Genomic DNA, 27,543 nt, shown 5'->3' with positions numbered 1-27,543 from the left:
TCGCAATATTCAGGATATGGCGAAATGAAAAAAAACATATATTTTTTGCATAGCATTAGAAACATTTCCTGAAGTTTTTTACCTTTGTGATAACCCGTATAATTTTGTTGGGTTTACGATAAGAGCAACGATGTTGTTTACTGGTCGGATGGATGACAAAGAAACACCAGTTACCCAGAAATCCCTATGGGGGAGCATAAGCTTTTTGTATGTATTTATTTCATTACAGCACAAGTTGGAGTACATAAAAAGCTTTACAGTGACCTTACCTATATATACTTCAAAAATGATCTGTTAATACATCAGTTACACATGTAATTCACCTGAATAGTGAACAGTGTCTAAAGCATTTGCATTAGTTAATCTGTTTTAAGTGGCAGCATCAACATTGTTATTTTATAGTTTCACAAACCCGTCAAAGGCTAACCCACTAAGACTTAAAAGCAAAGCACAAGACTCCTGCAAAAAAGTAGCTTATTAAGCACTGTGGTTGTTTGAGATGTACTGCAGGTGCAAAACGATAAGACTAATAATAATGGAAGAGGTAAAAACCCAGGCTGCTTCACAAATAGTTGAAAAAGATTGGTCATGTAGTCATCACTGTCTCAAGTACGACTCTGGTTTCCTTCCCCACTATTTATTTGTTCCTACTGAATATATAGTAGGTGGTTTTGTGTCCCAAATCTTTTCTCCCTCTCTCTCCCTCTGCCCCACACTCCCATTTCCTCCCACTGAGTAATTTATGAAGCTCAGAGAGCCTCCAAAATGGCCTGCTGCTTCCTCGTACTGATGGGTTCATTCCAGCAGCTCTTAAAACAGCATTCATTAGGCCAAAACAAATGAAAAGTCTGCCATTATACATTCCGAGTGCACAATTTTACTGAATTTGGGTGTCAATCTCTGCTTTTAAGAGCTGTAATGTAAATTCAGAATAGTTCCATTAATCTACCAAATTACAGAACTATTACAAACTCCCATTAAATTATCTCAGGGTAGGAGTTGAGCCAGAAATATACTTAAATAAAAACACACTTTGCTGCAGTGGTGCTTAGGATCATACTGGTAACAGCTACACAGAGACGCTCTTGTTCAGCCCAGGGTGAGTCTGAGGTGCTGAATAATGGCAGACACACACAAAAATAAATCATTAAATGCTTGTTACTACAACTGCTCAATGGTACTACCGTTTCCCTTCTTGTGCTTTCTTAGGTTTCCCAACCACTGAAAAAAAAAAGCCCAGGGAAAGATAATTCTAAATCTCCTGGGTTCATTCAAGTAGAAAGCACTACATGTCAGTCCAGACACAAAGCAAATCACCCCGGTACCACGGTTAAGCTTTGTGATAATAAAGGGCAAACCCATCTGTGGAGCAGTCAATGGGATGGCTACCACAAAGCAAGAAAGCAACAGGCCACTCACGAATAGTGCAACTCGGGATACAACACTCTGAGAGCCAACCAAACAGCACAGGAGAGTTACAGCTTTCATATGAATAATTTATTCTTTTATCACTTTAAATTTTACCAGGTACTTATTTACAAATATTTTATTTTTTCTCTGGATAGAATTTACATCCGCTACGGCACAATTTAGTTCCTTAGTAGGGTATGATTAGCATCCTTCCCATGTTGCTTAACAGTGCCTGTTTTGATCAAATAGGGCTATTCTTTTGCCAATTATTCCTTTGACTTGCTTTCCAAGTGTAAACAGAATTTGTACAAATGGCTTTGCTGCAATTAACATTCTTTTTACAGAACCAGTTAATAGATGGAAATAGTACATTTCCATCTGTTATTAGCATTTGCTAAGGCAGCTTGTTTCTTTATTCAAGCAGGGATTTAGCTTTAGATGCAACGAAGGCCCTAGGAATTTCCACGTCAGGCAGCGCAATGCCTCTTTACTACGGCATCGCCCCCGAGATGAACCCAAACTACCTGCTTGGTCTGCTGGTACCAGGCATCCAGCCCCTCACCTCAGACTGGCAAACCAAAATACAGACAAAATACCCACCGCTCAGGGTGCAGGAGCCTGTGTGTGCTTCTGAAGGATTTGGATGCAGGAAGGATTTGGATGCAGGAAGGATTCGTCCCTAGAAAAGAGCTATAGGATGTGGTCCCAATATTCTTCTAATATCAGGAGAATAATGTCATCCAGGTTTGAGAATATGCACACATGAAGTGGGAGTCCTGAGTTCCCTCCAGGGAATTCAAGCCTAAATCTTTTGGAAGATGACCTTGAAAACAGGAGTGCCCTAGGGAGGAAGAAGCATAAAAAATATTTTCTACATGTCCTGGTAAAGGAAAAGGTAAAGAAGAGGACTGTGAGATTAATGAAGAAGATCAGCAGAGAGGACTACGTCTCTCCACCTAGTTTCAGATCGTTCAGTGAGGACGGAGGCTTGAATTCACCAACCTGGATAATTTCCGAGATCTTTAGCCAATTAATGCATAATACAAACTATGTAAATATTAGCAGATCAGAGATGAACTCCACGAGGTCCTGCACTCCTCTAGAGACGTGGATGAAATCACTGCAGGCTAAGAAAGCAAACACTGTCTCCGTGCTCCCATGCAAATGCAGTAGCCTTCAGGCAATTACATAAAATAACTGGTTTAGAAGCGAAACATATGCAAACACAGTTTGAGGGTGGCCTGGCACTTCAGTTTGGACCATACATGCAAACACATTACAACAGTGGCTCCTGGCTATCACGTCACCTCATTTCCAAGGAGTTGAGGCAGTAGCTAGGCCGGTGCGCAGCTGCTCAGACACGAGCAGTGGTGGATGCATGGAGAGGGGCGTGCTCAGCACCTCTGCAAGCCAAAGGGACAGGGGCTGCTCAGTTTAAGTTAAACAGGAGAGTTCTGGGAAGATAATTTTGGTCTTTGGTGCCTGAAGTCTGCCTAAATTCTGGTTTTAGTACCCAAGTACTACATTTTGGCTGTGCTGAAGATGCAAGTGGCAGGAAAAAGAAGCAAACTCAGAGCAAACCTGCCTCAGGCTTACCAGGGAGGAAACAGAGGCCAGAAAGTAGGAAACGTGGCCAGAAACACGGTGCTGCTGTCAGTCACCAGGCTGTGAGCATGCAAAGAGGGCACAGAGGCAACAGACTCGATGGACAGCTACTGACGGAGGCCAGGCTCCGCTCTCACGCTGCATAAACAAACACAGGTGGGTAGGCACTTGATGCAACCTCTGCTAAAGATGTAAGCTAGCAAAAATACAAACCACGGAGGTTTGTAGAACGCTTCGTACTACAAAGATTATTCCCCAATGTATTTCCTCATGGAATATAGCAAGAAATTTTGGAAGAAAGGACACGTTTCATTCCTTCCTGAGAGCCTGTGGCATATTTTTGCAGCTCAAATCATGGAGACTTCCAAAAAGTCACTTAGCAACATTTTCATGCATTAATACGAATGAAAATGCTTACTTAATGATCAGTTAATAGGAGTGAAAAAGCTGGCTTGCTTCCTCACTATGCTGTAGCATAAAAACTATACTACAAAATATTTTGAACTAGGAAATTTTATTGTACTGTTAGATAAAACTGACATTTTCTTGTGTGTTTCTGGTGACTCCGCTAATTCAAAATCTGGCCTAGTGCTTATGCCTTTAATAATCCACCTAAGCACTTCACTACCCAGATTGAAATACTTCCTACAGCTAATGTAAAAAATGATGCTGAAGGCAAATACATCATTTTTCTTTCCTGCTCAGGCTACAACGCTGTAATTTCATTGAATCGGTATTTCCAAGGATTCTTGTCTGAGAATTAAGTCCATCATTCAGTGAAAAAAAAAAAATTGTTTCTTTGTGAACGGCTGATGAATATGCCATCTGTGGCATTAAATTCCTCTGCACCAACCTGTACTAAGGCCAGGATAAACACCACACAGCAGACCTGCAGCTCCCACCTGGGTGATGCCTAAATTATCTCACTAGGGAACGGGCTCACTTGGCTAAGAACTTTTAGGACCGAATCACTGTTTGCTAAAGGATGGCTAATCGGATCTGCTGTGTTAAAACCTCTGTGCAGGACAGATGGAGAGAAAAAAAAAAAAAAAAGGAAGGGAAGGGAAGGGAAGGGGAGAGAAGGGAAGGAAAGGTAAAGAAAGAAGTATCTATAAGCTTCACTATTGTCCTCTGTGAAGGTGTCTCTTAGGACAGAGCCTGCTGCCTTCCTTTGGAAGCAGCAATAACATATAAGAATGCTAATGTTCTGGTAATGGAAACATCTTAATAAAACATAAAAAGGTCTGCTGCTCTTTGATGTAAGGTCCCTATGTCTCTCTAAAATATGCATCTCTACTAGAACTTTGAATATAAACAATTCCCTTCCATAGTCCATGCCAATTCCAGGCGGAATCACTAACAGGAAAAACATTGGTTTTGTTTTCCAGAAAAGGTATCTCAGTGGTTTACTGTAAAGCTAAAACATTTGCTTTGTCTTCCGATCGATTTTTTTTTATATATATAAAGTGTATAAAATAAATGCAAGTGCCCTTTTCAATATAGTTTGTCTGTGTAGACAGTTTACACTTTTCCAGTTCCGAGTAACACGACAAAAAAAGTATGCTCCAACTTTCTCCAGGCAGGAAGAACCCCTCTCGGGCTATGTCTCCTTAGGATGCTGCTCCACAAACAGCATAATCCCATGACAGCGTGTGCCATCAGCATGTTCTGCAGTCGACAAGGGCTTATCGATTACAGCAATCAATCAGAATAAATAAAGCAGTCTCTCAATCAAAAGACAGGGAAATAACACCATGCCAGTGCACAATAAAATCAACATGTGTAGGACATCCCTGTTTTCTGTGTCCGCCTTTGATGGTCTTGCACCAAGTTGGAAAAGCCTCTTGTCACAGGGTACTGAACATAGAGCGAAACATTTAAGCTGTCTACAGATGGTTTCAAAGCATTTACATTTGGTTTAGGTTAATTTTCCTTGACCTGCAGTTAATTAAAGAGCAGTTGAAGTACAAAATATTTCCCCCAGCTCTAGTGGTATACATGCTCATGTCAATCTGTTACAGTCCGAACAGCTTCAGTCCGCTTTTGTTATAATTTAAAATCTCTGATAAAAAAGTAATAAAACAATGTATTTTTATATAGAAACCATTGCCTTTTTCAAATAAAGAACATATCGACATTTCATATCTGCTATAACAAGCCACATTTTAAAAAGGTAGCTTGCCCCCTTATTTTATTTTATTTTTATATTCCAAATATGAACATGTGGCACACATTTGTGTTGCTTAAAACCTTTCAGTCTGGTATCTGTTAAATATCTGTGGTTGAAATTCCTGGGACCACACAGTGCCATGTCTTCCTCAATCTATTGCACCACCAACGAAAGGCTGCAATTGAGACAATCCTCCTGTACTTCCCTAACACAGGAAATAGTTGGTTTAACATAAAAACGAATACAGCTAAGCGATGCTGCCAGCAGTGTTTATCCCTTGGTATCATCCAGGGGAGGAAAGAAAACAAATGGCAGAAAAGGCTCCAGCCCCAACTACAACTATGTGCATACACACAGCCAGCACTAACAGTAACATCTCATTATGACACTGTTGTCAGGAATTTTTAGGAATCCAGGTGTACAGAAGTTTTCTGACATCAGGAATTGGCACAAATGTAATCCAGAGATTATCCTTTATAGCAGCTTTTCCTTTTGTTTGCTCGGCTTTTCGCAGAAAGCACAGCAAACATTAAAGAGTTACGACCGAGTAACACCTTGGGAGGGGAGAGGAGGAAAGGGGGAACCCCTTCTCTCTGCAGACATGCTGGAGGGGGTCCCCTCTGTGGGAGGGAGATGGTGGGTCCCCCAGAAGCTACAATCCAGCTCCCTGCTTGGCAGCCCGGAGCCAGGCTGACCACCTCACAGTGGGAGAGAGCCCTCCTGGTCCCCTGCTTTCTCCAGCTTCTCTGGCAGGGTAAGCACAAAGGGCAGGAGAATGCCCTTGGCGTCAAAGGGAGCTTTGAGAAGCTCCCCGTCGAAGGTGCCCTTGAGCCCGCCATCTGCCTCCACCTCGCCATCCTGGGCTAAGCAGAAGCGGAGGGTGCTGGTCCGGTTGACGCAGTAGATGGTGTTGCCCAAGGCGGCGCAGCGGAAGGGCTGGACGGGGCCACCACTAGGCCGCAGGCTGGCACACTGGCTCCAGCGTTTGGCCACCGTGTTGTACCGGAAAACTTCCACGCCGCCGCTGGTCCCACCGCCTGGGCCCTGCTCTCCACCGCGGCCGCTGCTGATGTCGAAGCGGTAGATGAAGTTCTTGAAGGCCACCATGTCAGCGGAGCGCCGGCGGCTGCTGTTGTAAGGGCACTCCTGCCACTCGTCGCGCTTGGGGTCATACTTGAGCAGGCGGTAGAAGAGGGACCCCCCCGAGACGTAGATCTCCCCATTGCAGGTGGTGGCTTCGTGAGCCACGGCGAAGGCACCCTTGGGCAGAGGCGCCACGGTGCTCCAGCGGTCAGCCCGTGGGTCGTACTTCTCCACAGTGAAGAGGCACTCGCCCCCCACAGCATAGAGGTAGCCGTCCAGAGCCAGCAGCTTGAGCTGCGAGCGGGGCTGCGCCAGCGGGCGCACCTGGCTCCAGGTGTCGGTGAGGGGGTTGTAGCAGAAGACCTTGTCAGAGAGGCGGGCCCGGGGCTCGCTGCCCGCCGGCCCCGCCACGATGCCTCCCGCCAGGAAGAGGTAGTTGTAGAGGACGCACATGGCACAGCCCTTGGCGTTGGCCTCCTCAGGCAGGCGCGTCAGCACCCTCCACTCGCGGCTGGCCTCGTGGTAGCAGTGGATGAGGGAGCCGCTCTCCTCCAGCGACACCACGGAGGAGGGGCTCTGCGGGCGGCTGCTCTCGCGGCTCTGGGGCCGGCTGCCGCCGCCTGGCCGCTCGAAGGCGTCGCTGACCTCAGCCACCAAGAGGCAGCGCCGGCCGGCCTCCAGCCGCCGCTGCAGAATGAGGTCCCTCTCGGCACCGCTGAGGCGGCCGTAGACGCCCGGCTCCCGCAGCACCTCCAGGTAGTGGTCGCTCATGAAGCGGTAGGCGGCCTCCCGCAGCTCCGCCAGCCGCTGCTTCTTGGCCAGGCACAGCAGCTGGTAGCAGTTGTCGAGGCGGAGCTGGGCACGCATGGCCTCGGCAGCGCAGTGCAGGGCGCAGGGCATCTGGAGGACACGGGCGCCGCTCACCACCTCGGCCAGGTTGTCGTGGCGCACCTCGCCCATGCGGGCGGTGTAGACATAGTCAATGAGGAGCCGCAGTGCCCCATAGCTCACCCCCTTCACCCGCAGGATGTCCCGTGAGGCGCGGGCGCGGAAATAGTCGCTCTTGGCCGCCAGCACCGACTTGTGAGCCCGGATGCGCTGCCCTGACACCTCGATCACCAGGTCGGGCTCCTCCACCGGCCGCCCTATGGGCTGCGTGCCCGCCGGTGTCCCCTGTGCGTTGACGGCCTCCTCCTCCTCTGACTCGGAGGCCGCGCTGTTGATCTCCCACTGGCTCTCCACCACACGGCCACCGGTGGAGGCCGGCGGCGGGGCCCCGCACTCAGTGGCGGCGGTGCTGAAGCACAGAGAGGAGCTGAAGCTGCAAGGGGAGGCCAGGGTGAGCGGTGGGGTGCCGGGCCCGGCCCCACTCTCCTCCTCCTCCACTGCGCCGCTGCCCTCCATGGAGCCGCCCTCCGCCACGGCCAGGCTAGCTGCTCCGGCCCTGCGCAGTGCCGCACGGGACGGCTCTCGGCCGCACCGCTACGCCCATCACCTGCAGGTAACAGCACAGAGCACTGAGCCTCCGCGGCCCAGCCTGCACCGGCTTCCTTCTCCCCTGTCAGATGCTGTCGGTGAAAACCTAAACCTCTTCCCGGTGTGGATATTGCACCTCGATAGCCTGAGAAGCGGTTCTGGTTTTCCTGTTATTATATGAAAATGTTAAGCAGTTTTTATGCGCGGCATCCTTTTGTGACAACCGGTCCCACACTGTGCTGGGCAATGAGGAAGAAATGTCCTCTGAAGTCAGAGAGTTAGGAGTACTATCATAGCTTGTTCACCGTGTGCAGCTATTTCAGGGGAAGAGAGTGGTTGCAATCTGTTCTGGAAGGAGATTCCCCACTAGCCAAAGTCTCCTTGGCATGAACATCACAGAGGTTTCTTCATCTCACTGCTCCTTATATGCACTCCACCTGTTGAAAAGAAAGTGTAAAAAAAACAGTCAGTTTTAAAATAGATATATTCTCAGTTCACTCAGAAGTTCAGGAATACTAAAGTTATGTTTCCATTAACGGCACATCAATAGTATCCTGAAGTTACCAGAATTATGCTAGTAGAACTCTGTTTACAAAACGTAACAAAGGATTTTTTTGTTATGACAAAAGCAATCTGACACGTATGTAACAGCATATGTAGCTAGAATGACAATGTAAATCAAACTTCACAGGAACCGATTCAAGGTTTAAGATTTCTGCTAATATAAAGCAGAAGAGAGCAAAAATCACAATAGATAATTCGAACATGAAGGTTGTTTTTTTTCTGGGAAAATGTCAGGCTACAGGACACGGCTGTAAGTAGGTGAGTCCCTGTCAGCACAATCGCTACTGAGCTTTATCTTCATTTCACAAATGTAGTTTTCAGAAGAAAATGCTTTTTGACTCACTTCTTTATAAATTTCCTGTGTGGTTTAAGTTTTGATGAATCACATATAAAAATGGCCCAAATGTACTTAACTTCACATAATGAGGACCTGCAGGTCTGACTCTATTTTTAAGAAGGTCAGTAATTTCCATTACAATCCCTGTTGGCATATTTTTCGGAGTCCTGAAGGAACACTCCATTCTGTGTAAGATACAGCTTGTGATTTTCTTTCAGTAGAGGTGAGCTATTTACCTTATTAAATTACTGTTAGAAGAGTCAAACTTCTGGAGTTTTTTTACATGAAAACATAATTGGTAGATGGCATTGTCCGTACATCCCTGACATGGACGTAAAATTTAGAAACCCAAACTTGCACAAGCAAACTTCACTTAAATGGTAGCATCAGTCTTCTCTTAGAGGTTTCTGTTCTGTGCACTTGCCCTGCAAAGGACTTTCTATTACATTTGAGGACATTCAATTAGATGACAAATCAATTCTGAGGTCTGATTTCTGGATATTTGAGCCTGAGACCATAACAAGGCCTCGGCAGCATTTGAAAACTCCTTACTAAAGAGATCAGATTTCACAAACTTTTTATTTCTCATTTAGCTATTTTAAAATTTGGCACTTAGGAACTTTGTAAGAAGTTTTATGAACTTGGATATAGTCTCAGCAGCAAGTTTTCAAGGTCCAGCCCCTAACTCTGTATGTTAGGCTTTCTGCAGCTTTAACTGAATGAGCAGAAACACAGTGCCCTCTGCATGCGCTTGGTCTGTGAGATAAATTGCTTCATTAATGACTTAAAACTGGGCAGCATCCTTCTTGATGTGATTTTATTTTTCAGTGAGTCTCCACAGTACCGAATTCACTATCTAACCACTTATTTTAGTTTATTATACTGTAGATATTAAGATTAATCTATTTTCTTATCCAGGCCTTCAGCTTTGCTGGAGAGCAGCTACTCTACGTGATACTTGCAAAATGACAAAGGCCAAATGGAAATGGTTTGAAAATCACTTAGAATATCAAGCTCTGATGTACTGTTATATTAAGAAAATTGCTACCAGTATAACATCAATGTCACATAAGTAAGTACGTGAAACATTTTGTGTCTGCTCTGCTCCTCCGGGGGCTGAGCACCCTGATATTCTGCCCGTACCTTGCTACAGTTCCGGACAGCCTGACCTCCTCAACCGTTAACATTTAAGGGGTGCTAATATGCTTTCTCCCACTGCTCTCAACGTTATGATCTTTTGTAGATCCAGACAGCTCATTTCTTCGGCCACTTCTCCCAAAATCTCCTCGGGCTTCACATTCCCCCTCTACAAGAAGGAATGAGTGGCTTTAGGCAGCTTCAAGCTCTCAGTCTACTGCTTGATTTTGCAAATGAAACAATAAAGGAGGACTAAAGAGAATGCTCCCCAAAACAAAGCACGAATAAAAGTGAGAAGTCAAAACCAGTTATCTGTAATACCACTATTATCTATGTATAATGAAATGTATTTCCTGTGTCATGTCTCCGAGGAAAATCACCAGTTATAATATTTGAAATTTTAAAAAATGGCATCCAGGGAAAGCGAGCCTTTAAACTTTCTCCAGTAATGAAAAGAAAAAGGATGAGGTCCTCCTCAAGCACAGCAATCAACCTTTTCCCATACACACATATCTGCTGGGCCGAGAACTTTGACCTGCCACTGAAACCACCCACCGCAGTCCTACCAAACGTCTGCGTTACCATCCCCTTGAGCAGTCGCAGTGAGGAGGGAGGGCTGATAGTACGGCTTGCTAATGGCAGCAGCAGAATTCTGAAAAAAAAAAAAACACCTTCTGAAAAAAAAACCCACCTTCTGTTATATTTACAGCTAAGTACCATGAATATGTCGAAATTCATGCTGAGCATAAAGAGGATTGGAATCAAAGTATCACACGCAATTTAGTCAACAAAGAACTCTACGGGGAAGCCGAAGAGCTGGGAAAGCTACAAGAGGGTTTGGAGGACTTTGTAAGTTACAGACCAATGGCTGCTCTTCTAGTCTCAGCACCTTTGTCTAGCTGCAGGGATTACACAAAGATAAAGCTGAAAAAACAACTCACAGAAGCTGTGGAACCTTTCCATTACTGAGCAACGCAACCAATCCTCAGCGAAAAGGTCGTGGATTTATTGTAAAACAGGAAGAAGCTGGAAGGGACAGATGGAAATACAATACTGAAATCCTTCTTCATTTTTTTTCCCTATCTACAGCGATCGGAGTTGTATTGCTGACAGAGCATTCAAAAATTACAGAACCACAGAAGACACTTGATAACTTGGCTGATTTGAAGAGTTTGAAAAGTATGGCTTAAAACAAACATGGCTTTAGTACTTTTTTTCAAAACTCACAAACGGGATAAGTGCTGGAATACGAAGCAAGAGTACATAGCATCCACGGACTGATGTCACCTTTTATACCAGGGACTTTTAAGCCAGAAGCTAAATTACATGAGCCGGAGCTGTTTTCATTATCATGGGTTTGGTCTGGGGATGATGTAATGTTAATGGCCAGAGGAACTGCCAACAAACACGAACTGCATTTACAGGCTTGGCAATGACACGCTCCCAATGTCCTGGATGCGTGCCCCCAGCCTCAGATGCTGTGAGACGTTGCCCTAGGAAGAGAACAGATAAGAAGGCGAAGCTTTTTCTGACAGAGGAACTGTAAGGAAGACCTGCAGGTAGAGTTTCCTGGCATGGCATTCATTTGGCAGTTCTTCTGATAAAATCCAATTAAATGCTTGTTTTGCGTTGTTCTCTCCCTATTTATTTCTCTTCATGAGTGCAGTGCCAATAACCTCTGACCTAAACCCCGTCCTCTAGCAAGACGCACTTTCTCTGGGGAATATGCACATGTGGGAGGAATTGGATTATTGCTCTCCAGTTCACAAGTGGAAACTGCTCTGACTCAGTCTTGGGGTAAATTAAAGCCGTGCTTTCCCTCTCGTAAGCAGCTCTAATTTACATTAACAGGCGATCCTTCCCGCGAGACCATAGAACTGACAGAGTGCCACGCTGCTCCACCTTAGTCCAGGAAATGCTTTTGTAAAAACTTGTTCTGCCAAATTTCACTCCAGCGGAGAATTCCCTCGGGAGAGAGGAGTCATCTGATGGAGACGATTAAGGAGTCCAAAGAGGCAGGATCATCAAAAGAGAGAAACATCCCTTGTATTTATTAAACAAACAAACAAAAAAAGGTAAAGAAGGCTGTTAAAAGTAGAGCTGGCCAGTACTATCATGCAGACTGAAGATACCCATCTCTGTCTGGGAGAAGGCAAAATCTTCTGGAGGGCTGAGTCAAGTGTGAAGAGGTTTGCTTACTTATAAAAACGGTCTGTTGCACTCCTGCTCAGTGAGCAGATCCGTGAAATTCGGGACAAAAATGCTCTCTTCCTTACCGGAGAAGACATCTGGAAAATAGAGATGCCAATTCTCTGAAAGTGGCTGCTTGCAGCACCTGAAATCCTGCATCCTATTACAGATGTAAGCTCTAGATCTTAACTACTTGAGTTACCTCTTACTTGTCAAGAAAAAAAAAAAAAAGATTGTCTTTCAAAGGCCCACTCCAGGAAAATTGTAGATTTTTTTGCTTTTCCTTTATTAAAATTAGCAGTGCTCAAAACTGAGGTGACAATACACTGCCAGTGCCTTCGCCTGCCTACGGGATGTATGCTTTGTATCGTACCCACACTTGAGCTGCCTGCGCAGCTTCCCTGTGACCTCGTAAGGTGCTGTGATTTTCTCACAACATGCAACGGAGGTATGAGCTCTTTTATCTCTTAACTGCAACATTTTCATACAACCAGGATGAAAAACAACCATTTAAGAAGCGCAGCTTATGATTACAGACCACACAAGAAACATGTGGGTAGCAGTTCCTCATCAGGAGCCCAGAGGAATAAAAGGATGTGTGCGTATCGGGCAGGGTCGGGGGGAGAGGAAATCAGTCATAATAAAAACGTTATCAAAATCTTGATGGAATAGATATTCTAGCTAGCAAATCAAAACTAAAAATAAACAGAAGTTTTGAAGAGTCATCACAACCAGAGAAAAGGCTTCCTATCAGTGACATCTGTAGAGAATAACATTCATTCTCTAGAAAGGAAAATATCTTTTTGAGTTCCTTCCAGGTCGGACTCTTCAGAAGTAGTTAGGAAGGAGCAGTGTCTCTCAGGAGTTCTCACACCGAGAAGGAAACAACACTCCCACAAAAGCAACAGTTAACAAAGGTTAAGTGCAAGCCACCTCTAACATCTCTTAGAAGAAAGCCTAACAAAAACAGAAGGATTAGGAACGAGGCTTTGAATGACTGCAATACCCGTGGGGAAAACTCCAGGGCTGGTGTCTGGCACTAGTGCCCTACAGATCAGGAGGTAACGGTATGGCAACACCACACTGACTGCAACAAAACTTTTTTTTTTTTTTTTTTTTTACGGAGAATTGCTGCTCGATCTAGCTATGGCCTTGGAATTACTCTTCAGACACGAGGTGAGAGCATGTGGCCATGACTGGGTTGAGCTGTACGTAACACCCAGCGTAGTGCTACAGCTAAAAGGATGAAGGCAGCCTTTGAACTGGGAAGTAAGGAGCAGCAGTAGGGTAAAGGATACCTCTTCATCTACAGCATCGGTAGGTTTATGGGGTGTGTGAACATGCATGGCACGTGTATGCACGCATGGATGGACGGACACGCGTGCTCTACGTTTTGGAAGCAGCAATGAAAAATCTGTGAGGAGAAAGAGTACCAAACGACTTAAGAGCTATCAAAAAACACTTCAGGGAGAGACTGAGACTCTGCAGCCAGACAGGGGCCTGCTGTGGCTCCCCACAGCATACGCCAGACTTGAGCCAACCCCCAAGCAAAAAGGTGATACGAGCTTCGGCACCAGCTGGCAGCCACGCTTCCGAGCCTTTGGAGAAGGTGGTTTGTGCTAGCAGCTTGGAGAACTGGTAGCGCAAGCCTGAGAAACGCCGTGCAGACACTTCTCCAGGGCTTGGTATGTTTATTTTGTGACTTGATGACTGTGAACAAGTGTAGACACATGAACGGGCTGCATACTGATGGCCTTCTGCGGCTCGTGGAGAAAGGCCTAAACAAGCCAGTGGGTGGAAGCTTACACAAAGCAAAATATTTCCACCACTGAGAAAAATAACTAAAAAACACAACAAGAGACTACCACAGCATATTGTGAATACTGAAAGTTCGCATGTATCAATGGGGAGAGGGAAGAACAAGCTCATGGAAGGGAAATCTGCTGAAGGTGATTGAATACACGCTAAACACTAAAATTGTGTCTATCCAGTTTAGGAGGATACTGAACTGGAAAATGGTCAGAGTACTAATATTCAAAGATAAATTAGTATCCCAGGAGGAAAAACACATTTTTACCTTGCTGCACACTTCTTTTAATACTGGACTGTGGTCCGTGAGGGAGGCAGGATGCTGGACATCTGATCTGACCCTTATTCCGATGTGATTCATCCCTGACACAAATGAGGAAGGGAAGAGCTAGCTTCTTTACCTCTAGGTGATCCCCAATCACAAGCCTTGCTGAAAGACTCTTTGGGGGGATGAAATTCGACAGGATCAGACTAGTTGATCTCGCGATCCTTTCCGACTTAAATTCTGGACGTTGCCACACACCAGGAGTGCTGCCATCAAGCAAGGCATCAGCTTGTGATGACTGAAGGCCCAGCTGGGGTGTTGCTGTGGTTAACTGCCCTAACGTTGATGGCAGAAATGCTTTTCACCATTAAACAGTGTTGTGAACAAATAATTGCAAACGTTCAAAGTTACTTTGGTGATGATGATATAATAAAGGAGGGGGAGAATATCCATCAAAAAGCCAAGTCAGGTAAAGACTGAAGATTTCTACAAATAGATTTTTTAAAATAAAAGAAGATTCAGGTTTTGGTGTGCATTACAGAAGAACATTTGATCTCAAAGAACCTACCACATTTTTGCAACACACCTGCTATGTGTTGCACTTTAATACAGAAAATGGCTCCATATATATGGGCAAAATGAAATTCCTTGCTTAAGATAAAACTGGATTTCGTTTTTAATTTCATTACAGAACGGACATACAGATTAAAGAGCTGAAAGCACCGGAAATCTGTCAAAGTCTGTCACCGTTGTGCTTGAGGAAGAAAGAACTTGAGAAGTAACAGTATACTTCAAAGGAAAGCCAACAAAATCCCATTTGTCTGAGACTTATGCCTAGGAAAAGAAAGTAAAAGGAAAACTTCTAGAGAAGGGAATAATAAAACTACTTCTTTTTCCAGACTGAACAGGCTCATTGATTTCTTGGCAAATTATCTAAGCGATGCTTTGAAAAGCAGACATCCTTCAGATACGCAGTGAAAGGCATCCTTCTCATTTTTGGAGAACATACATTGTTTCTTTGCTATTTTTACCCAGATACTTTTTCCAATTGAAGTGAATTACAGTCACTCTAGCCACAGTCAAAAATTACAGGACATCTAGTTAGATTTACCAAATAGTTTCAGATTTCTCTAGACATTATCTCTACACAGACTTTGGACCAGATTCAAAGATGGAGAGACGTCTTTGTCTCAGCAAAGGGTGACTTTGAGGGCAGTTACAGATGGCAGGAGGCAATGCAGCAGATATACCTAAGACAGCCAGATCAGATAGCAAAGAGAGCCCAGCACGACAGCACAGAGCCCAGACTCCCTAATCTGAAAGGAAGCAAAGAAAAAGCCTGCAGAGACTCCCGTCTGCCATTGCAGTGCTGCTGGTAGAATATGCTGTTGGACCTATAACCGTGAATTTTTAGGTGACTCATGGGAGTCTGACATTTTTCATTTATTGTTTCGCGGAAACCAGGCCAAGGTAGAGGGAGATGGTGCAGGCCTGGGGCCATATTTCCACACAGCACCGATCTGTGGGTGGGATGCACCTCCCAGTTCTCCTGCAGAGGCAGAGGCAAATGGATTTAGTGTGTCTGAGCTGCGCTGCACGCTGATCTGTCTGCAGCCAGCTCCTGTGCTGGAATCTGGGGCATACGGACACGTTCGCACGCCATGTGTAGGCACAGATGAATGCCAGTTGATTGGGATCCTCAAGAACCAGCATACGAGAGCTACCGAGGGCTAGCCAGTGGAGAAATAACAAAGATTATGGTGATGAAACGCTTGACACGGATGACCAGGAGGTGTTAATTCTTGCTTTAGGTGTCTTAGCCCAGAATCGTCTCCAAAATAAACCTAAAGTGTTTTAAAATATACCAATACTGACACTTGCTGCTACCTCCCCTTTCTCTACAGTGAACAGAGCACCAACCAAGCCCCAGAGGAATCTTGCTGCTGCTCGTTCCTTTCTCTAACAAGCTTAAACCCCCCAGATGCCAACTGGGGGGCTGCCCAAACCATCAGGCTATGGACTGTGAGAGGAGGGTAACTCTTCTTCAGTCTAAAGCTGCAGTACTTTCCAAAGAAACAATCAAAATGTTACCGAGGGAGAGAAAAAAGAACGTGGGGTTCTGTTCCCCGATGAAAGGGAACTTTCCCTATTCCTTCCCATTGCATCCTGCGGGGCAGGGCTCAGTTAAGCTGGCTGGGGTACAGTTCTTCCCAGCTCCTGCTAGGCTTCAGGCTTTGCTGATCTGGAAGCAGAAACACGTGCTGGAGTCAGAGGTACTTCTGCGGCACGACTCTCCTGTCAGAAATACCTGCGAGCTGTCAGCACCGACTCCACCAGGCAATGGGGATGTTTTTAGCAGCAGTGTTGTAACTGAGGGCTGAGCAAAGTATGAGGCGACCCCACGTCGTCATCAGAGCTGAACAAGGGAAGAACAAAAAGTGAATGAGATGCATGCTGCTAACATTACTAGAAGGGAACAGTTGCAGGCCAGTCTGACACAGAAATAAAATAGGTTCCTACTAAAATACTTTCATTTCCACAGCCTGACATGTTTCTGCATTTGATGCATAACATTCTTTTTAATGTGAACTCCATAAGCAGAGTCTGGGTGTTGAGGCAAAAGCCTTCTAGCTGCACTGGTTTCTCTGACTGTACTCAACTTTGACATTTAAAATTTAGTGCAAATGACTCAGTATTTCTCATGATAAATATATTTTCTTCATTTAGCACAGCAAATCACTAACATTTAAGACGACTGAATTTAAAGGTCTGAAACGACTGCCTGGTTATCTAATTTTATTCCTGCAAGTACAGGCGAAAGAATTTTACTCCTGTACCCAGCCAATAACTTCTGGTTGAATTAGGTCAAAGCATTCTTCTGTTCAAATCATCCGTCTCACAGCTATACAGCTTCTCTGTTTCAGCTAATGACCTTGCTGGAAAATCAGGTGTCAAATGGATCACTGTGGATAAGAAATACACATGCTATGCTTTATTTTAGACTGCGCTTTTTCATCTTCTGTACTTTTATACCTGCTGACTTGCCAGCACTCTGTTTTTCCCAAATGATCCATGCTCTCTCTGAAGAGACATGCAGACCGGCAGCAGCAGCATGAAGGACGATGATGATCACAGCTATCTCAGGATTGTCCCGTCTGCTTTTTGAGTCCCTTACATAGAAGAAAAGCAAAGACTGTAGCATGACTGAGTAACCTGTGTTACAAACGTGTCTCTTCCGTGTGCTACAGGATGAAGGCTCGTTGATGGACGCGGTTAAGCTTGCATCAGACGCAGCAGCCATGGTGCTACTCTTGCATTTGTTAAGCAGCAATGTGGGCAGAGCTGAAGACAGCCAGGACGTGCAGTAAGAACCAAGACCATCGGATCAGGATGTGAGGAGAGGTATTTGGTTTTATGGCTAGGATTTGGGAGGTGTGAGAAAAAGCACAGATTCAGGGGTCCTGATTTACAGTTCTTGACCATTTTGAGATTTTGATCACTGGCTCCTATGTCTAAAGTTTTGCTGTCTCTGACTAGGCAGAGATTTTAGATACATACCAATGACATCTTCTCAAAGCAGATATTAAGGATTCAGCCACTGTACTCTGAAAAGTTGCCTAATATTGGGGGTGTAATAAAAGTACTTATTTCCCTCCCTGTAAGGCTGCAACAATGCTGTCTTGGCTTTGGGCTGACACATCAACAGTCTAACAGATATTTGCACCTCTGCTGCCCATCATAAAGGCCTTCTGGTTCTCTGCCACAGAAGTAGGAGAGCGGAGGAACAACCTACCTCATCCTGAGCAAGCAGGAGGAGCACCAGTGAATGTCACCATTTAAACATACACGAGCAGTCTTTGCCTTCCTCTTCCTGTACCACAGGGTAAAACATCTTGCGACACATGGAAGCAACTAACTCCAAAGTTGACAAAACAATACACTCAAGTGACATTTACTTTACTGCTTCGGCATTTGCTGTGGAAACCAAAAGCCTTCAGCACTCTATTATCAGTTGTTATTAAACAAGAAACACGTTGTCTCAGTACTGCCCACATTATCTACGTTTCACGGTGTCTTTTGGTAAGGGCGGGGTCTCACTTCACTTTAAATCCCATCCCTGCTACAGACACATTAACTTCACAAGCATCAGGATTTCCTAAACTGTACGTACTAATATGTACAGTAGCTTTTTTTTTTTTTTTTTTGAACTGAGGCCACTGAGGGAGCTGCAGCGAAGGAGATGAAAGAAAACTACAGGATAAGAGGAAAGCTCTCCCATGACGAGATTTGTCTTTGATTGACTGAATCAGAACATTTATTGTTAGCACGCCATTCCCATAGCAAAGGGCTGGGTTTAGGTTCTTACCATCTAACACTTTTAAAAAACGGGTCGCAGAAATCATAGCTTATCTCCAGTGCTCAGGCTCTGTTCCTCCAGTCTGCTTACAAGAGAGGGAGAGAGAAAAGCAGAACCATTTCCAAGGGAAAAAAATTAAAATAAAAAACAAAAAACATTGCAGATCTCTAACACGCTGATAGTCTGAAATGATTCAAGGGTCCAGGAGCCTTCCAGCAGTTAGGGATCCGCCGGCAAAGCTTACTCTGCTCCTTAAATACTCCTGGGGGAATCAGCGTCCAGAGAAACAACAAGCAGCTTTTGCTAATCTGTGAAGGTGTACGTGCAAAAGAATTTCAATGCTATTAATTAATGCAAATCGTGTTGTGACAGACAACATAACAGCATGGAAGCTGCTTGTCCAACTTCTGTGGAGTTGTATGGAAAGGTTGCGGTTTCTGGCCCGTTTCCAAGTGAACTAAGCAAGGCTGTCAACTGGGCTGTTTTAGCCAGAGGCACAGCAATGGCAGCTCGTGAAACACTGCACCTGAAAAGCATTTACGTGACACATCTTCTTCTCCTTCTGATGCACGCTGCAAAATCTGTAGAACTACTGGAGTTTTTTCAGCTTGTTTTGCATAAAATAAACTGACTAAACCGATCGTGAATTCCTGCTGTACTCACTGATGAGGTATAAGAAACTGGAAAGTACCAAATGTGCTTCGTAGAACAAAGCATCCAGCCAACACTTTTTATATTACCACACAGTTGTATTAACATATACCATACTGACCCAATCTTGTTATTCTTTCAAAGCCAAAACTGCCAGTTAGCATCCATGGAGGACAGAGAATAGGCTACAGGATTGCCAACACTGCTTAGTAAGAAAAAAAACAGCACAGCAGCATTTATGGTCCCAGTCCTGCAGGGATTTAAATGCAGATTTAAATGCTAGTCGCAGGACTAGCCCCACTCATAATGCTAACATGAAAATGTACACGTAAACTGTTTGCTCAAGTAATTGCAGGAGGAAGGCAAAATCTCTACCCATTTACTGTATCATCACATGCTTACTGGCACTGGCATAAGGCAGAGGGCAGAAATATACGGTCCAGGCTAGGGAAGGAGCAAGGTCTCTTCTCGTTCAATGAACGCTCAGTCGTGGGATCAGGTTAAACTGGTTGCCAAATCCTGAACTGCTGTAAAGTAATTCTTTGTCAATAAAAGGAAGTAAATCACGCCTGTTCTCTGACAAAATGACACCGAGACCAAAAACAAAACAGAAAGAATAGATGATGACAATCCATTAAAAAGTAAAACAGCAGACTTAACTACTGTCCTCAGAACACTGAGATCAAACGCAATGAAAATGTGCTCTTTTTTTAAAAATAGGTATTTCCAAGGACCTAAAGTGGTAGAAAATGACTTCTCAGCTTCTGCTGATGGGAAAGAAACGGCCTTCTAACTGCAATGCTGCAGAATCTCAGCAAGCATCAACAGCAAAATCCCTGTAAAATCCATACAGGATCTTACAAGATCAAAAACAAGCCAACCCCCCACAAAAGTTTAATTCTCCTCTAAAAGGAATGGCACAATTTCCTTTCATGTTTTATTATACCCATCTTTAGCAGCCAGCTGCCCCTAATATCCTCTTGCAACAGGATACTACAGGATGCTGAAACCCCCAGTAAGTAGGATCTGGATCCAGTCATCTAACCACATCCCTGTCTCTCAAGTAACCTAGGCCAGCCCTAAATACTATAATCCCGCTTTACTACAGTAAAGCCACTTAATGGCTTTCATTGAATGTGCCTGCCAAACAATGGTGATCTAATATTTATTGACGTTTCCAGCCATCATTTTGCCTACCTATTTGGACTATTTGTTACACGGAAAAGCGATGCGAGGAAAGAGTTTGTAGAAGAAAGGAAGCTATTAAAGATTTCAGACTTTCCAAATTGAAAAGCTGACCCCTAAAAGTGCCACTTCTGGCAGGAGTGAGACCCTGCGGAGCGAGGGGAGCTGGGGCAGACCGGGGACTGGTCCTTGGCACCTTGACAGACCCTGATCAGACAACACCATTAGTATGGGATGGCTGGCGGATCCCACTGGCATGCATCAGATGTCCTAATTAAAGAGGGAATGGATGGTGGGTGATGGGCCCCGGGAAGAGGAGCACACAGAACAGGCAGCAAAGGTGACGAGCCAGAGCAATGTTTTTTTTAAAAAAATATTGTTTTGCCTATACTAGTGACAGATTAATTATTATTTTCTATAAACATTTCATCTAATTCCTTCTTGGCAGACAGACGGTTAAATCTGTGAAAGATGGAGGAGCTCTTTAGCTTCTCAGATCATGTAAAAGGATTGTTCTAGTTTATAGCTTTTCTAATTTTTATTGTCCTACATTTCCCAGGTTTTTGTTCTAGTTTCTATTGTTCGCTTTAATTGCTGTGGAAAAAAAAAGCTTTACAGAATATTATTTCTAGAGGGCTTTTCTCCTCGACGAGTGAAAAAAAATTAGCTGTAGGATTTAATACCGTCATGTGCTGTGCTATGTGTAAGTTTGGGTTTGGGGGGTGGCCTCTTTTTGAAGGGCCAGGCGTAAAAACCTGATTTCAGGGGAACAAAACGCTGTAGGACTTGCCCTGGGGCATCGCCACCTTCCGCGCTGCCAAGCCCTGCGGTGTGTGCACACCTGGGGCTCGCCCCATCCGTGTGCTCTCGGTAACGGGCCATAAAAATATATATCTTGGGGAGCAACTGTGGTGGTGCTGCTACACAGCCCTACGCAGCAGTGCAGGGAGGCTGGGTCATTCGCATTTGCAATGGGTCGGCGGGAGTTAGGAGGAAGAAAAGATCATACACATGAAAAGCAAAGGCGTAGGTGTGATTCGGCTCGGCTGTGAGAGGCAGGAGGGTCGGGAGGTGCCCGGGGGCACGCTCGCAGCCCCGGCGGCAGGGGGGCCGCTGCCGATGGGACCCGACGGGGCGCCAGGATGCCGCCGTGCCGCAGCCGCGGCTCTGCCCTCCGCCACCACAGCACCCCCGGGGGTCTGCTCCCCGGCCCCTTCCCCAGCGCCTCTCCGGGACTCCGAGCCCTCCTCCTCCTTCTCCTCCTCGTCCTCCTCCCGTCTCCCCGGCGGCCCCGGGCTTACCTTGCGGCAGCGCGGAGACGGGCGGCGAGCAGCGCGGCGCTCCCGGCAGGGCTCCCGCAGGGCTGCCCGCCCGCCTCCCGCCCCCGCCCCGCCCCGCAGCCCGCAGCCCGCAGCCGGCCCGGCCCCACCTCGGGCCCGGCGGAGTGGTGGCGGTGCTGGCGGTGGTGGTGGCGGCGGCTCCGAGGCGAGCCGGAGCCTGCGCCGGCGGGGAAGGGGGAGGAAGGGGGTGGGGAGCGGCGGGGCGCTGCAAATGGCTGAACGCGGGAGCCCGCTCCGCGCTCGGCCCCTTTGTTCGCCTGGCACGCCGCTTGGTGGCCTGGCACGCCGCGGGGAGAAGCGGGGTCCCCCCCCCCCCACACACACACAGAGCCCCCTTCTCCGCCCCCGGCACAGACCTGTTGCTGAGGCGGGCGGCCCGGAGGCGGGCGGCCGCCGGGGAGCGCTGGGGAGAGGCTGCCCCCCCGGGAGGCGCCGGGGTCTCGCCTCAGCGCGGTCTGAGGTAACCGGGGGGCTCCCTGTGGCCGCAGCCCCTCGGCTGCTCCCTCGGTCCCTCCATGGAGAGGTGTCCCCACAGCAGGTACCTCCTTGGCTGTATTGTTACGTAGAATCATAGAATCATTCAGGTTGGCAAAGACCTCCCAGATCATCTGGTCCAACCATCCCCTTACTACCAATGTCACCCACTAAACCATGTCCCTAAGCACCACGTCCAACCTTTACGGGTCTGCTCCTGGTGAAGGCAGCCCTCCATCCCTCATATCCCGCTGCAAGCTTCAGCCAGACTTCCACCAAGACTTCCCAAACACCGATACCATGTTTTCCAAATCTTTACAGACCATGAGCGGTGCACAGATATTTCATATAGCCATCACAATGCATAGTTTTCCTGCGACACTTCCTTAAAACATTGTGCTTCTGTAGCTTTTCTCTTTTTCACCCTCTTTCCACTCACTCCAGTGTCCCGTCAGGCTGGTTCTTCAGCAGCAGCCCATCTCCTGGCCCTCGGGGACACTCCAAGCAGATGGGCAAAGCCTCTCCCTTCTCCTCATTCACAGTGAACCTGACTCATTTCTTCTTCTGGTGGCAGTGTGACCATTGCAGCTGTATCAACTTCCAGCTTCGCAGTGACGGTGGTTAAGCATGGCTGGGTGTCTTCTCAGCCATTTCGTCCTATTGCCCTACTTCTGAAGCCTTCTGGTTTGCAAAAAGTCTTACCGCATTATGTGTTGAATTAGTCCTTAATACACTACAGCACTTGCCTGCAAAGCTGGATAAGTGTAACCACTTGAAATCATTGGCTCCACTCATGTTACACGCTTAGTTAAGTGGAGTTCTTAACTGGAATGCTAGTTTTCAAGCTGAGGTCATGTCTCATCTCTGCTGAGAGAGGCCAGCATGCTTTCTGAGGCCACAATAATACAGTGTTGTAGGGGTCTTAGAATAATTGGTGACTGCAACACGTCTTCAGCAAAATTGTGAATTTCCTGCTATTTCCTCATTTGGATCAATTACGTTACTGGAGTGTTGGTTTCTGTACACGGTCCTGTTCCTGGCTAGCTGGAAGAAGTTTCCATGTGATACAAGGAGATCCATTAAAGCCTGCCAGAAATAACTCATCTCTCCTGCATTAGGAACTAATCTTCCTGCTATTTTGTGTTACTTTACATACTATATATTTCAAGATGACACTGAAACTAGACAACTAATATAGGTCTGGGAAATTACTTTCGGAATCCCTGTTGTTCTGCTCCTATGTGGACTATTATCTCTCCCTGAGATGCCTGACTTCTGTTTACATTAATGAGAGCTACGTGACTGCCAACAGTATCATAACCGAGATCATTCTGACTCACGCTTTCTGTCTATGTGGTGATTTTAAGCACTGCTGAATTTGTTTAGCTCCTCTTCAGGTTTTACTGTCACATAACACTCCAGGCTGGGTTTACACAGAGGTGTCTGAGCTATGGTTTCGAAAGACAATTGAGAATCAGTGGCTAGGAAGTAGTGTATTTACGTGTATTGATGGGTCATACTTGCCCTTGTTTGCAATTCCCAAACTTTCTGAACATCAGTCTAATGTCCACCCTCCGGTTCTGGTTCTCTCATTTCCTTGCAACTTGAATTCACTGAGGCTCCATTTATAATTAACGTACAGCAATAAACATGTCTGCAAGGTGATATTTCTCACCTAGCTTAGACATTGTATTTTAGGATGAGGTGAATCATCCTTTGGTGTTGCCTTTTTCTCTCCATTAGCTGTAAAGTCATATTGGTGTAGTAGTAGACGATTAATTTTAAACACCTGGATTACAAGGTGAATCATTGTCCCAGGGTAGAGAAGGCTCTGTCCTGAAGGCAACCAGGTATCACACACCTCTTCTGGTATCTCATTTGGTGCCTGTCATGCATTTTTGTAGCCCAGCCAACACAGCAAATATTCAGGGGTGCCGACAGCTTGTTATTGCTGCTACTGGCCAGCAGGACTTGAGGAGAAACCTATGTTATGAAAGGGCCGATTAGCCTGGAGCAACACCTGGAGAGTGGTGAAGACAGTGAGGTGAGTGAAGGCAGAAAGGGAAGAGCTGGGTGTTAGCTATGCTCTGCCCCAGAAACCTTAGCTAGTTGCTGCCCAGTTAAGTCTTCTGGACATACAGCCCCTCCTCTCTGTCTCTCATATACCAGCAACAGTGCTCAATAACAAAAAAGGGAACCGTTTGCTACAGCTGCTTGTCTGGTTAAATAAATAAAAGAAGGAAAATCCAGGCGGAGAAATAGGAATAGGAAGGTTTCTTCATCTTATGCACATAAAGTTGGAGACAAAATATGCACCATTCTCTCTGTTTAATACGATAGGGACACCTGGTAGCATCCAGATGTGGACAGATGTACATGTTTCCAGAGCCAGTCAGGGCTCTGGTCTTCCTGAGGAGGTAGCACATTTCTCATTCTCCCACTGGCTGCAATAGCAGCTGCACTGCTGTGATTCCCAACTCCATTGTGCAGCACTGGGCTACCCTGGTAGATGGGCAAAAGCACTCTTCTTTGGTAAAATTAGCAAGCAGTTCACATACAAAATTTATCATCTCATTTTCAGGGGCTTTGACTTCTAGCCAATGAAGCTCCTGACGTTCTCATTTAAGGAGGTTAGGAATCATTTAACAAAATCGTTTTTTCACCCGGATGAAATACTCAGTGCATATCCTACGGACCAAGAGGCTTTAAACCTTCCTAGATAAAGGGCTCAGAGTGTAGCCCATGCAGGCTAGATTTTTCCAAGAGCCTCTTGGACAAATAAATGTAGCAACACCAGAATTCTGGAACTGGCATGGGTAAAATCCAGCAGCATTGCACCTGCACATGCTGGAGCAAATGTCCGACAGATAGTGGCAGTAGCTGGGATCAGCAGTCCCTACAGTATCCAGAGATCCAGTTCATGGCCAGAAGCCAAAACGTAAGCAAACCAAACAAACAGAAAAGAAAACATGACTCCTTTTGCTCATCCTGTGTTTGACAGCTGAAGACTCCCATGTGAAATGCTTCTTGGTACTATAACACAGAGGCCTCAAGCATTGGTTCGGTTGTTACTGCTGGCACAGGGCAACAGTTCGTTATATTTCTGCTGAGCAGCCAAAGATGACTAAAATAAATCTTGTATATCTGGAATACGAAAAGTATACATGCTGCAGGCATGTTACACAAGCTATATTGTATTCAGAGAACAGTAGGTTTGATGACTCAAGCTGATCTACCTTTGTGTATTACTACATGCATGTAATACACCCAAATAGGAGAATGTAAAGAAAAAGGAGCAGAAAAAGGGCAAGTTACCCTTATTGGAAGGGTAATCAGCTTGTGGGAGACAGAGTGGTATTAGCCATAAGGAAAAATAGATCATAAAGATTTCTTTAGGTTTTGTTTTTAAAGAGCAAAGACCAGATCAATACTGTTTTTAATATAAGAAAAAAAAAAAGAAAAAAAAAAAGAAAAAAAAAAGAAAAAAAAAAAGGCAGAACAAAAGAGACTGGCTTACTGAGAGTTTTGTCACCTGGAACAATGCTCTGAACAGGTAGAACAGCTTTTAATTAGACTGAAAGCATTTGATAGGGTTAAAAGATGGGGAACATGCAGCACTTACTTAGATGAGCAGTTGGGAAAACAAGCACATAATCTCCCAGTTCACTAAAAAGATAATAAAAACCAAAGGATTTGAAAAAGAGAATTAAAGCCTACCCTTGCTCTTTACTGGAGGAGATTATCCAGGCAGCGTTTCTTCCCAGCCACAACCAAGGACTGTCACAGCACCTCTCTCTCCAACGTACCTCCATGGCTGGCGCTACGGCATGTGAGCAAAACACCTCGCGATCAGCAGGTTTCTCCCCAAATCCTGATACTCCCGTGAGACATCTTCAGGTAGAGGTGGAGGCTGTAACCGGCTGCTTGCCTGGACGGCTGGGTTCATGCAGGGAAGGGGCCGGCACGAGGACTCCACCTGATGCAGCCTCGGGACACGTGCGAGGGACAATTGAGGTGCTCTCGTCTCCAGCAGCACGGAAGCAGCTGACGTTAACTGATGGTGTCACTTGCATCTGATCTGGATTAAGAGCAGCACGGGCTGCTTGTAGCAGCGTTGTAGAAAGGTTGTTGCACTTACAGATCTTGGCTGAACTAGGATCCTTCTCACTGAAGTACGCGGTCTGTACTATCCAACTCTCCACGAAAGAAATCCCTTTCAAAAGAGCACCTTCAAAAAGCATTCAGAGCAGCTGGACAGGCACGTTCTGCAGCTTGAGATGCCACCAGAAGGAAACAGAAAAGTCCAGAGAAGAAGACCTGCACAATTTGCTTTGGTATGAGTACATTTTTTTTTAAGTGTGAGTACATTTTTTTTGTGCCAATGTTTGAAGTGACTCTGATGCCCAAGATGAAACCCGTTGCATTTCTCTCCAATCAGGACAAATGGAGAGCAAAAATGAGAAGCCTGGACCTCGTGTAGCCAAGCTGTGTCTGATTCCTTGAATTTAAAACCTTTCTTGTAGTCAGTAGTCAGTCATGCAAATACACAGATTTCAGCTGCAATTTGGTACTTCAGCACTTGTAAAAACTCTGCTAGCAGCTCACCTGAATCTTTTAATGTCAAAATACCCCTTAAATAGGGTTTCCAGTGAATACTTACAAAGATTTCATCTCCTCCAAGGCGTGCCATCTTCCTCCTAGGTGTTCTGGCTCATCCTCCAGGTCGGGACACACTTTAATGATCACTGTGATTATCCCCAGTGTGTAACAATACGTACAACAGCAGAATGTGCAGTTCTGCTGTCAAGGCCTGTTTTGCTGGAGGAAAAAAATCCCTTTGAACACCTTGGAAGGTCGTGCTGTGAATGACTAACCGCCTCTTACGAAGCAGTTTATGGAGCTTGGCCAAAGCACTTGAAGTGCTTTGGTCATATGTCCACATTGTTGCATTTAAATGGGCTTGCACAGTAAATCTTCCTTTGCCTGGGAGAATTTCAGATCCTTTCAGAACTGTTTCAGTGTTGCTATTTTTTTATTTTTTATTTTTTGCCTTAAAGGCAATGAGTGTTTCTGGCAGTTTGATAACTGGGCATGCCTCTCAGCAAAAGGCTATGATCAAGTAAGTACAAGTGTGGGGAAGCAGCAAATCAGCTAATTCTGAAGATCTTGAGCCAGATTTCTCAAATCAAATAGCAGAGAGATCTAGCAGAGCACGCGCTGCATTTGCAAGAAAAATAGAATATAGATTCCACATAAAGATCCTCAGTCTGAACGGCAATGGAAGTAAGCTGAATTCTGAGCTCTGGCACCATGCACTCAGCATACGATCCACCACTTGAGTCTCCATGTACCAACCACTGCTATCTGCATGGTAGGTGTGAAGTCCACGCTGATATCTACGCTCCCCATCATAAAGGCATAAAATAAACGTTTAAGAGCGGTGGGAAGAACCAACCTCTAAGTGCACCTATTTCTATTCCCCGTGTGTAC

At 45.6% G+C, this 27,543-nt stretch overlaps 1 protein-coding gene across 5 annotated transcripts; it reads right to left on the bottom strand.

The window, feature by feature from the left end:
* Positions 1-118: 118 nt before the first annotated feature.
* Positions 119-26,465, bottom strand: KBTBD11 (kelch repeat and BTB domain containing 11). 5 transcript variants are annotated; one of them, XM_040550773.1, is made up of 4 exons: positions 21,541-21,740; positions 17,080-17,216; positions 16,355-16,462; positions 119-8,181 (listed from the first exon to the last, which is right to left on the bottom strand). In XM_040550773.1, the coding sequence occupies exon 4, from the start codon at positions 7,670-7,672 to the stop codon at positions 5,885-5,887; it is 1,788 nt and encodes a 595-aa protein (XP_040406707.1). In that variant the 5' UTR covers positions 7,673-8,181; positions 16,355-16,462; positions 17,080-17,216; positions 21,541-21,740; the 3' UTR covers positions 119-5,884. The 5 variants fall into 5 exon arrangements, with proteins under 5 accessions (XP_040406707.1, XP_040406708.1, XP_040406710.1 ...); XM_040550774.1 differs by lacking the exon at positions 21,541-21,740 and adding an exon at positions 17,840-20,585; XM_040550776.1 differs by lacking the exon at positions 17,080-17,216.
* Positions 26,466-27,543: the final 1,078 nt, after the last annotated feature.

Source organism: Cygnus olor, chromosome 3 (genome assembly GCF_009769625.2).
Source record: "Cygnus olor isolate bCygOlo1 chromosome 3, bCygOlo1.pri.v2, whole genome shotgun sequence".
Classification (NCBI taxonomy): domain Eukaryota; kingdom Metazoa; phylum Chordata; class Aves; order Anseriformes; family Anatidae; genus Cygnus; species Cygnus olor.
The sequence above is the reverse complement of the archived record's forward strand: the minus strand, read 5'-3'. Positions and strand labels throughout refer to the sequence as shown.

Excerpts from the sequence above, each read along its gene's own strand:
- KBTBD11 (XM_040550777.1), bottom strand. The coding sequence starts at position 7,672 with ATGGAGGGCAGCGGCGCAGTGGAGGAGGAGGAGAGTGGGGCCGGGCCC.